This window comes from Candoia aspera, chromosome 1, assembly GCF_035149785.1.
Source record: "Candoia aspera isolate rCanAsp1 chromosome 1, rCanAsp1.hap2, whole genome shotgun sequence".
NCBI lineage: Eukaryota > Metazoa > Chordata > Lepidosauria > Squamata > Boidae > Candoia > Candoia aspera.
This window is the reverse complement of record NC_086153.1, coordinates 25,247,130-25,259,380: the sequence shown is the minus strand read 5'-3', so window position 1 is coordinate 25,259,380 and position 12,251 is coordinate 25,247,130. Positions and strand designations below refer to the sequence as shown.

The window sequence follows — 12,251 nt, the reverse complement described above, 5'->3', positions numbered from 1 at the left end:
TCATCTGTTTCCCACCTGAAAATCCCAGGAAACTGTTCCCAATTATTAGCAGTCATTGAAGATTAGTCACCAAGGACCATAAAAAGAGTGTGTTGGCACTATATTTTGCCAACCCTTGCTGCAACCCCTGCTATTTTGGGGCTTACTTTATTTTAAAAAATAGTAACATGTTGGGCTGAATTTCAGGCATAAGATCCTTAAGGGTTCTGGAGCCATACACCAGCTTTAGAGTGTGGAACTATGACATCTATTCTAACATCCTTGTTAAAGGTCTAAAAATTAAAGTGGTCTTAGGAATGTTGATGAAACAACCTAATAGTTTTATTTTACTTAGGTTGTATCTCATTTCAGGGCAACTTCCAAAGAAAATAGAACAGGGGGGTGGCTAAGGCTGCATTTGGGTAATATTTCATTAATCTAATCAGTAATAATCAGTAATAAATGGGAATTATTCTCTTGAGAAAGTGGTGACATTGAGAAGGAATGGCTCTTTTGCATTGTCTTTTTTTTTCTTTTTTAACTTTTTAGAGTAGAAGCTTTGAAATAGGAGCGTCCTCCCCTTCCTTGGGGACTGGGGACACCCCCAAACTATTTTGAGTTGTGGGTCAGTCCCACTTTTGTTCTATTACTTGCAACACAGGAATGGGTTGAACACCAGCTAGCAGAGGGGCCTTTTCAATATTCATTGTTTAAGGAAGGGGAGGAAATCGCTCTCTATCTATATTATCACTATAATATAGTAACTAGATTATCACTATAATCTAATTTCGGAAAAGTTGGTGTGATATTTTTTGGGTGGGCTCAGTGTTATCTTACGCCAGTGTTGGATTCCTGTTGTTACCCCAGGATGTTTGCATGCATCTTAGGCTGCATTTATATGACAATTTGTTCCAGCCTCTGATTACGTGTGTGTCTTAGCTGTCTCCAGCCAGATATATTGGGCTACACTTTCCATAATTCCAAGCCAGTAACACTCACATGCATAAATGTCCTCTCCTCAGTGATCCCTATAGAAATGCCTAACATTCCTTGCCCTTGATTCAGCTCAAACTTGTTTTCCTTTGCAAATGATTGTTAGAGAAAGAATTATCTGTTTATTCCTTGCAGGGGGTTGCTGTGAAGGAGCAGCTAACAGGCAAGGGAAAACTTTATCGGAAGAGTCTCAGTTCACCAAATGTCAATCGAGTGAGTCTCTATAATACTAGAGCTGAAACCCTCCCAAAACATAATTGGAAGAGGGTGGAGAGAAGGAAAGAGTGGCTCCACAATGGGTTGTAGGAAGTCAAGGAGCATTTCTCCATCTGGGAACAGTATATTGGGGTCCTACTGCAGGCATAGGAAGTATCTTCACCTTCTGGCACTCTGTTGGCCTCTATGCTTGCTATCAGTCTCGCAGACTAAAGGCTCCATTTGAAAGTCCCAATTTTATTGTTATTCTTTCAGCTATCTGGAAGTCGCCAAGATCTAAATCCATCATACAGCCTTGCTTCTTACAAAGTAAGCATTCAGTTTGTTTGTTTGTTTGTTGTGTTTGAGAAGTTGCACTTTTTCAGAAAAATAGGAATTGAACTGTTTGAAAAAATTGATTTTGAAAGCTGCTTTTACCTAAGTTTTAAACTGAGTTGTTTGTTTTAACTAAGATATATGATCCAAGACAGGATGGGATTGTTAAGAGGAGTAACTTATCTTCCATCTATGTTTTTATACCCAGATCACTCTAAGAATCAAAACCATAACATATGGACTAATTATGTTGTTTGATATTAATTTAGATTATACACTTTCCCTATATTTGTATAATATTGAAAGATATATTTAATAAGTGTGTGTGTGTATATATATACTGTTTGCACCTTTATGTTTTTACTGTTATATTTTGTTTATTTTAATACAGCACAAAAAAGAGTTATTGCAATAAAATATCCCAGCTCTGAAGCTTAATTCCTGCTGAGTCTTATCAATCAGTGTCCATTAGCTGGAGCTGTTTTTTGTTTTGGCTTCAATGCCTCTAATATATACCCTGTGCATTCCTCCCTACTTGCATCTTCCAACACAATAAGGATCAGAGTGTTTTCCTTTGGGCAGATCTCCTGCCTCTGAATCACATTGTGCTATGGACCTCAATGTGCAAATTTTAGAGAGTCAATGGCTGTGTTCAGACATCTCACTAAGCCATGATATTGGTAACTATTATCTCTTGGAAAAATAGCTACAAGATTAGCATAAAATGCTAATCCATAAATGATGGTTTACAAACTATAGTGATTGGTTGACATGCAAATTAAGCCAGAGCTACACAGTCTGAGCCCATAAAGCTGCAATCCTTTGGCGAGGCCCTTGGAACCAGTCTGGATGCTGCTGCTGAATTGTAATTTTTAGAATGAGAAAAGGGAAAAATAATTACAGGTAGCCCTCGCTTAGCGACCACAATTAAAACCTGCAACTCTGTTGCTAAGCCCCACGATTGCTAAGCAGAAAATCATGTGACTGCAATGGGCTTAACGACTTCACTTCCCCTTCGGTCATTAGCAAATCACCATGGTCATTAAGCGAAACACCATGTGACCACCACTTACAATTTTACTTCCATATTGTACATTAACTCTGCTTGTTGCAAGCCAGTTGGGAAGGCCATGAATGGTGATCACATGACCACAGGATGCGGCAATTGTCATAAATGCGAGGTTTAGTCACAAAGCTGTTTTTTACACCATCATAACTTTGAATGTTCATTAAACAAGGCAGTTGGTAAGCAAGGACTACCTGTAAGTACACTGAAACTCAATTCACAGAAGGTGCTATAGTAGACTAAAATGTGGTTAGGTTGCCTGCACTATTGGTAAACAGAAATGGAAAACTTTTCCATTCTAAAGTGGCCAGCAGTTTTACTTGCTTAACTATGGATCTGAAATTGAGAAGACACAGAAAAGAATCTTTTCCCTTCTTTGTTTGAGGGAGAACAGCCTGCTGGGCTGGTAACTGACCAGTTTTGGCAGAAGGTAGCCTGGATCCAAAAGAAAAAATCAAGCTGAGCTCCTCCTCAGTTTAAAAACTGTTTACCATGCTGTACAAACTTTTTGAATGAGTAAATGTATGTAGATTAAAACTTTAGTGGATAATTTGAATCAGATATTTGAGACTTTTAACCAGACTTGACATTTTGGATCAAAAATGGCAGAATTGAAAAATCTAGCGTTTGATTTGCTTAAAACTAGAAGCCCTAGCTTGAAAACTCTGAAAAACAGCTCATGACATATACAGCAAATGTTTTGAAAATAAACAAATATTTTTTAGGATGAAAGGACCTGCCTATAGGACCTTTATCATGTACATAATGTACATTTACTAAACACTCCTTACGCCACTGAGCAAGATCAGCCTTACAGCAGTTTCATGGAAAAAAAAATCTACATGAGATATATAATTGCAGTTGGAATGTAAAGAAGTGAAGCTAGTTATTACTGTATGTGGGTTACCATTTCCATTCAACTCAAAAACAGTCCCATTTTAAAATTTCTGTGATCTGCAGAACAGGACCATATTCTATATTTGTCACGGCAAGAGATAACCTTGAATGGAAAACAAATAAAATAATCATTTTTCCAGATGATCTTCCACCGAAGATTCAGAAGAAGCTTTCTAGAGCATGTCTGGAAGGCAAACAAAAAGGATTCCAATCCTTTTTTCTCTTTCAAAAGATATTTTGCTTGTTCTTGGATACTGATTGGAAAGCATTCTGTTCCCAGATCCTGCTGAAAAGTTTTTATTGCAGTATGATCAGAATTAAAAGAGAAGGAATCTTTTTAGGGGAAAAAGGTTGACCTGCCTTAGGGGTAGGGAGTTCCTGTACTTTGATTTCAGAACACCCAGTGCTGAAGTCCTTGTGGACTTTTTGTTTGGGGATTTCTTGTTTCATTTCTGTTTTTAATTTCTTATTTTTTCCTTTTCTTTTCCTTTCTTTTTTTTTCCTTTTTCCTTTAGCTTTTGCCTAGCTTTTGCATGTGGATTTTTTAAAATTTAAAGTATGGCTATTGTAATGATGATGGGGATTATAACTTTCCTAAATTTCAGCTTTATCATTGAGCATAAATTTTGGCATCGGTCTTTCTATGGAACACATGATCAAGTCCAAAACTTATATTGACACAAACAGAAAATTACTATGTGATCCCTTTAACATCTTGGCAGGGGCTGGGCTCCATTTTTAGCCAAGGCGCATGTGGAGGATGTTGGGATTTCAGAATATAAATTTGTTGTGTGAATGAGGGTTGAGAGTACACAACAAACTTTCACTCTGTGATAATCTGTTTGAAAATAGCAGGTCAATCTTTTGGAGGGGGAAATCATGGCCAAGTAGGAGTATTCATACTTTTGATCAGCTCTAGATACTTTCAAGGTCTCCTTGTTGCCTAGTTAGTGTTTGTAGTTGACTGCTGAATTCCAGAAAATCCACAAATAGTCCATAAGCACAAACACCTTTTGCTTGAACAACAGCATTTTCAGCAGGAAGGATAATTCATAATCTGAATTTTCATTGTTTCTCTTTCCTTTTTTTTATGTTTTTGTTTCTTAACCCTTCAACGATATCCATCCCTCATTGCATGTGTCAGTGTCCCAAGGTCGTGGCAGAGGTAACTAATTCATTAGGTTCACCTAATGAACAGGATAAACAAAGTATCCCTTTCTGGAATGCTTTTCCACGGTCCTAACCCTAATCCTAACATTCTGCTTTGGATTTGCTGCCATTGTGCTTCCTTTTTTTCTCTTCGCTTCATTAACCTAGCAGTAAAGGTAATCCCTCTGAATGTGGTGGTATGCATCCCAGTCTGGAAGTGGCCTTGGTTCTGAAGTGGTGAGCTTGCCTGCTTTATCTGAGCAGCTGGAGAGGTCTGACTATTGAAATTTGTAAATAAAGAGCATGCACTTATACAGAGCTATCAATATATGAGAAACTTAAGAAAGTTACCTAAATCCAAATCCAAAGTTACCTACAATCTAAACTTTACTGACAGGTGTATGGGAATAAACTGAGAATGAAGGATGAACATGCTCAGGCAATTTTATGCATGTTATAATATACAGTACATGAGGACTGCTGGATCAGACAAGGGACATGGCATCCTGTTTCTAGTAGTGGCCAGGCAGATTCCTATAGAAAGAGTACAAAGAGCAGGGCCTGAAAGGAAATATTTCTCCCATGAATTGCCTCTGATGGCCAATGCAGTAGCACAACTACATATGGAAACCAGACTGGTAGCTATATTAGTGTTTTGCAGCACAAACAGCAAAACATCCGTTGTCACTTTAAAGACTAACAAATGTTATTAGCACAAACCTTAGTGGACAACAGTCCATTTTATTAGATGTATGGAGTATAATCTGATGTATTCTTTTCTGAATATTCTTTCATAGGACTATATAACAGGCATGTGATAGATTGGGTTCATGGGCTGTGCTCTATGGAAGTTCATCCAATAATATATTTGCAAATCTTTAAGGTGACACAGGATTTGGTGTTTCTGGGTTTTATTCCCACCCTCCATACATTTGTTTAATCATTCTTCATTTACTTATTTAAATTGTTTATTTATTTATTAAATTTATATCACCGCCCATCTCCCCCAATGGGGGACTATCTTTTCATATGCTCAAGAGAGTATGCAAAAGAAAGAGAAGCCATTTAAGCTTGTAATCATTCCCACATCTTGTGTCAGTGAATTCCAGAAATTACATCACTGTAGAATGAAGTAGTGTATCTTTTTCAACTTCTACTGAATTTACAGCCAACCTGTTCCAGTTGGTCTAGTAAGTATAACCTACCTTAGGGAGGCTGCAAATGAGAGATTAGTTTGCTTGGCCAAATTGGCTGCTCCTGAACTGTTTTGTCCATAAATCCATCTAGCATTCAGCACACATTGAAGAGTTAAAGTGACTTTACTAAATGGCTAACTTGCAACTCAACCCAAGTTGAGGTGATTTTTATTCATCCAGCTCTTCAGTGGTGCAGTCATAGATCATCAGTACTATGATGTGTCAGATTACACACTGCAGTAACATATAAATCTGGTTTCTAACCCATTCTGATGTGTCTCCAAGAAGGCTCAATGCAAGGTTAGCATATCTTTGCAGCATGAACTGTAGTTGTCTGGATTAGGCAAGTTATAGCTGTATAATTTTTAAACTTTTTGCAAGCCATTGAACTATCAGATGATGGAACATAGCCTCTTTCCCTAAAGGTTATGCATTCACAGACTGGCATCAATTCCCAGGATTTTTTACTGAGTTCCCATTGCCTACACCATATGAGTAAAGTGTGACCTTTGGTTTGGAGGATCACCAACTGCAAGCAGTTATGTCAAGATGAACTGGTTAGCCATGCAGAATTCAAGACAGAGTAGAAAGGAGGATTGTGCAGATCAAGTAATATCCTGATTTTGTTGTTGTTGTTGTTGTTACTGCTATGTAGGATGGAGAAGAAAGCTAAGGATACTTTGTGGTGAGGGGACATTTCTGCGGCTGTCAGAATTTAACAAATATAGCATACCCTCAGCAACCACTGTAGGTTTTACTGTTTGTTAATATTGTTTTTTATTGTCTTTAGGTATTGTTATTCACCCATTTTCAAGATGAGCAGCCTTATAAATTCATCAAACAAGCAAACAAATAGCAAGAGGTTACTGAATTTTTCTAAAAATAGAATTCATAGTAGTGGCTTTGCCATTTTTTTCATGTTCTGGTTGATGTAATTCACTGTTCATGGCAAAATAATGCAAAACATGTTTTCAGAATGAGAGGCTTCAGTGGACTTCATTTAAATGGATATTTTGATTTGCCCAAAATCCAGTTTGCGCAACCTTGGTTATTTATTTATTTTTCCAAGTTAGGGATCCATCTAGTAAATAGTCTACCAGTTGCTTTGCTGGAGCAGACCAAGATCCAGTTAAAGAAGCATCCTGTTTTCCATATTATCCACATTTGAGAGTGGTGGATGGACCATGTAGGAAATCTACCCTGAGCTGCATAGTGGGGGCAGTTTGATGAAATGGATGAATGACAGATGGTGGGGCTTTTGCAGGAAGAAGGGGGAATGTTATAAGGCTTATTTGGAAGGAGCCAAGATATCTATGTAATGACTTTGTCCCAATGTGAGACAGAGAGCATGATGTTCTTAAATGGGCTGATGAGAATTAGTTTAATGAAGTCTGACCTTGGTGCCCAGTCATTTGGCAAACATTTCTCCAGACAAGTAATGAATAAGTTCTTTCCTTGTTACAGACTTTTGTGGAAAACTTAGAGCCATCCTTCTCTCAGTTTAATCTACTTCAGAAGAAGAGAGTGCGTAGGAAAAACATAGGCAGGCTGAATCATAAAGAGCTTGGACTTCTGCAAGAACTAACTGAACCTGGGTTGTTCAAACATCATCAAGTGGTACCCACCACTTGTTGAACAAAGAACCTCATTCATAGTAGAATGTTGTGGCTTCACTGCAATAAAATAATTTCCTGTTGGTTGCCACTGTGTGGTAGGTGACTCTTCACAACATTTGTTTGATAAAATTTGGATTTCCAAACTGATGAAGAATGGTTACAAGACAAGAGCTGTATGTGAACCTGTTAGATAGGCTGGCAGAAGGAATAGATAGAAACAGTAGGATCAAAAAATTTGAACAGTGCTGCTGTGCTGGCTTTCCTTTAACTTCACTTCAAAGTTTTAGTTTCCCTTATTATTTTGTAAAGCTCTTGATCTGCGCTTATAAATGCTAATTTCTTGCATTGTACTCCTGTACCTCATGTACCTCTTTTTTTTTAGTGATTCACTTGCAAAAGCCACAACTGTTTTCTAGTGTTCATTATCTAGTGGCTGTTAAATTAAAGCCCATAGACCTTCCATGGACTTTGAGATAGCCCCCAAGATTACAATGAAAAGAGATAACTGCCCATTTTTCAGAATGAATGTTTGCCAACTCAGTAACTCCTTTAGCATTCCAGTGCAGGTGTACCAACTGTTACAGACGCTTTTGCCATTGATTGCAATTGTGCAGACAGAGGCTATCTTATTAAATGCTGCTGTAGAGTGCCCATTTTATGCCAACAGCTATAAATTAATAATGAAGGGCAAGAGGGTCTATTAGTGGATAGTATGTGGGTTCAGTCTCTTTGTCAAACATGCCCTGAATCTTAGTTCTGACACACGGATCAGGAGAGTATTAGATATTCAACCTCATTGCACTTCTTTTTCTCCTCAACCTGAATATTAATACAGCTCCATCAGAATATTAAAGAACACATGACAAGAAATTGTAGTGTTTCTCAGGACAGAAAGTTCTAAGAACTTCTGGTATGGGTCTGTTCTCTTAGAGAACACAAGCATAGGAATATGTATGGCACAATTACCTTTGCTGATCTTCCTGAAGCTGTGCTCCCTCTGGATGTGTAAATATCAATGCCCAGAATTCCCTAGCCAGCATGATGGCAGCTGAGAATTCTGGGAGTGAAGATCCATGCATCTGGAGGGTGCCACAATGGGGAAAGCTGACATACATACTTAATTATTACATTCACATAGTTAAACCCAATGTTCCATAAATAATATTGTCAGAGATCTTCCATTCAGGCCCTGATCAGAACAAGATCTGCTTAGATTTGGCTACAATTTGCAACAGGTCCTTTTAGATCATGAACTATGGCTCAGAAGAGTGTAAGGTAGGCCTGTACCTTTCCTCTGCAGCATGGGATGACAGTAGGTTTCTGTTCTTGTTTCACTGTATGCTTCAGCATTTTTCAAATTCCTTGAGTAGTTGCTACTTTCAGTGTGATCATTGTGCAAGTATTTTTCTTCTTAATATTTCCAGAGTCGATGGGAAAGCCAGCAAGATATATCTCAGATTTCAACAGATTCCAGGTCCAGGACAAGTTTCTGTGGTTCTACTCAGCAAAATGGCTCTACAGACCAAGGTAAAAAAAATATATTCCTAAACTTTAGGGCCAATCAATGATGTGACCTAACCACTGCAGCTGTAGATTCCTCCCCACTCTCCCACTTTTAAATAGGAGTAAGACACTTTTTGGCAGCTAGGGGCCATACTTTTGAAACAGTTTCTAATTTCTTTGGTGGATGAGCATTACATTGGATAGACAGTCATGATTTGATGTCATAAGCAAGGCCAGGATTTCCTTTGGCTTGATGTTTGTTATCCTAAACGAAGACTTGCACAGAATTTATTTCTTTTTCCACCAAAACAATGGAAGGAAATTGCTTGGCTGTTTCTTGGCAGCTAAATTCAACAGTACAATTCCTGGGAGCTTTCAGGGCTGCAAGAAAGGGTCTCAGTGGTCACACACAGCCCAAGGATCACAGGTTATCCACCCATGTTTTTAAGTAAAGTCAGCCCATATGTTTAGAAATGGTTCAAGGTGTACTTAAAAAGCATTGTGAATGTTCAAGAGGCAGCTGGCAGCATTGTGAATTAGTCTGTTTATTTGTCTGTTCAGGACTTGGTAGCCTGGCTGCCTCTTACTTGACTCCTGTGAAGTCCTTCATGCCTCAGATGCCAAAGCTGCTCAAATCTCTGTTTCCAGTTAGAGATGAAAAGAAGGGCAGGCAGACATCTCCCCTTGCACAGCAGGTACAACAGCATCCTATTTAGAGGGTTGCAGGCAAGAATAAAAGTGAAATTGTTCACCAACGAAGGAGTTTAGAGTGGATTCCTGAGGTTAGCAAGAGATTGTTCACCCAGTGTGGTGCTCTTTTGTTTACCTTGTCTTACTCCATGTGTACATTTCAGTATAACATGCAGTTTGGGAGGCAACAAACTAAATGTAGTCCACCAGCCAAGATTGATTGCTAATGACTCAATAGATTATCCTTGGTACATTACTACTATTTCCTGAGGTTTTTTGGCGTCTCCAATCTGGTGCCCTTCCGGACCTTATAACACTACTGCTGTGTTCTGAGAATTGTAACTGAACATATCTGGAAAGCATCATTTTGGAAAGCCTAGCTCAGAATCACAAACTGTGCATTGAATGGTTCCAGGCTGATTCCATTCACTGGCCAAAACGTAACAGGATCTCTTTGGATCTCTACCGTGGGGGAAACTAACATGTGGTTCCATCAGGTAATAAAGATTTCAAAGCTGCTGAAAGATTATCAGCATCTTTGGGATAGTAAATGTTTTGGATTGTGTGCAATAACTTGGAGTAGTGCCATCCAGAGAAGGTTACTGATAAGCTACAAAAGATCTCACAGAAAAAGTAGATGGGCCTTTAAAGAGGGGAATAAAATGTGATTGTTGTTTTATAAGAAAATACTGATTTAGAAGTCATCCTTATATTGTATTATCAGTGTGATTCAAGGTGATAGGTTAGTGTCTGGAAAATAACACTGAGGGTCAAATTGATTTTCCCTGTTTAGATGGAGTTTTCTTTTTAGTGCAATCACCAGTCTTTTGAATGTCCCCAGCAAGCTCCTGAGGTATTCAAATGGCTTAGACGACATTTCAGTTATGTATATTTTGTTCGGTTTGGCTGTGCAAATGTTCTAGTTGGGTTTGTTTTTCATGTCAGGTTTGCCCCTAAGTTGAAATGTAATAAAAAGGCAAACCTGAATCTGCAGTGAGCTTAAACTTAAACATAAATAAAAATAATAAATTCCCTTCTCACCCCTATGGGTGGTATGTGTCTTCCTCAACCTCGGGTCCTCTACCAGAGGCCTCGGAGTTTGAGGGTTCTGCGCAGTTTCTTAGCTGTTCCTAGCACTGCACTCTTCTGGACAGAGAGCTCGGATGTTGCTCCTGGGATCTGTTGGAGCCACTCTCCCAGCTTAGGAGTCAGAGAGAGAGAGAGAGATTCCGTTTGTGTTTTGCCTTTGAAAGAGAGAGAAGTTTCAAATAGTGGCATTTCAGTATAATCTTTTATTCTATTACACTTGCAAACATGGCTTTAAAGGTAGCTATTTTAGTTGCAATTCCTGAAGCTCCCTTAAAACAGGACTGAAAACTGGTAACACAGTAGCTTGCCACTTGGCTACTGTGGGAAGCCATAAAAACAGAAACATAATTTGTAAAACTGGCAGGTTATAGTTAACGTATAAAGCAACCCCCCAGTTTTTTCCCTCTGCATGCATACGATGTGGTTCCATCTTCTTCGTGGCCCTCATCTTCTGTAAAAATATTTTAATGTGGCCCTTGGCTACCAAAAAGTTGTCTACCTCTGTTTTACTGATTTGTTCCTTCACAAAACTGAATTGTTCATAGGCAATACTCTTTACACCTCTTTTGAAGAGAACATAGGGTCTTTTTTAAGTGAAACACATTTCAGTGCAATGGCAAACCACCCCGCTACAGTCTGCCAAGAAAAGGTTGTGAAAGCGGCGTCCCCCCAGAGGGTCAGATATGACTTGGTGCTTGCACAGGGGACCTTTCACCTTTCACTCTCACACATTTCAGCTGCCCTTTTGATTCCCAATACATTTGTGATAATTTGCAATTACATTTTCAGAAAATTCGCTAAATAAAGGCTGATTGTAGAGGGTGAGGAAGGTGACCTTGACAGAAATATGTGAGAACCATTACTTAGCCATAGGGGGCTGAAACATTATTTAAGTCCTGGGAAACAAGGCAAATGCCTCCCTGATTTACTGGAGTGTAAGAGGGGGGGAAGGTACAGCACAATCGGACTTGCAAGATTCTGTTATAGACAATTTTAATAAAATGTAGTTCTGGTCTTCCTGTGGAGTTTCGGGTCTGGTCTACCTAGTGGGGCTGATACTGACAGACTTTATTTATCAGCTGGGGCCTTTCGGTATCTACCTTTTAAAGATCCAGATCCATAAATCCAAATGGTGAACAGCATGAACAACATCCATAAGGGACAGTTCATGCATAGCCGATATACTGTAGAACCCACTTTAAAAACACTTAAATCTTATGGTGAGTCATTCATGTACCCTTCTTTTTCATCTGAACTAGGCATCTTTAACAATGGAATAGCAAACCTTTCTTTTGGAGTATTTGGCAAGAAGACAACTGTCCTGATTACCAGGAAACACACTGAGACAATGACTTGGTCTCTAATATTTATTAGTAGTACTTAACAAGAATCCTAACAAACTGAGGAAGCGTGGGAAAAACCCAGCCATATAAACCCCAAAGGTTAAGGCGGTCCCGATCTGTGTCTCTTTGAATGGCTGAACAGTTCCTCAGTGCTACGCATGTGCTTGACAGTCTGGGTGGGAGCCCCCTGCTCGCCATC

The 12,251-nt window shown here is 38.9% G+C and overlaps 1 protein-coding gene across 1 annotated transcript in view; it reads left to right on the top strand.

Moving 5' to 3' along the window:
* KIF13B (kinesin family member 13B) overlaps nucleotides 1-12,251 on the top strand; it is a 149,359-nt gene that overhangs the window by 114,168 nt on the left and 22,940 nt on the right. Inside the window, exons 34-38 of the mRNA XM_063300770.1 lie at nucleotides 1,108-1,185; nucleotides 1,444-1,497; nucleotides 4,611-4,631; nucleotides 8,852-8,954; nucleotides 9,492-9,625. Of these exons, the coding sequence (XP_063156840.1) occupies nucleotides 1,108-1,185; nucleotides 1,444-1,497; nucleotides 4,611-4,631; nucleotides 8,852-8,954; nucleotides 9,492-9,625 (390 nt within the window). The remainder of the gene's footprint in view (nucleotides 1-1,107; nucleotides 1,186-1,443; nucleotides 1,498-4,610; nucleotides 4,632-8,851; nucleotides 8,955-9,491; nucleotides 9,626-12,251) is intronic.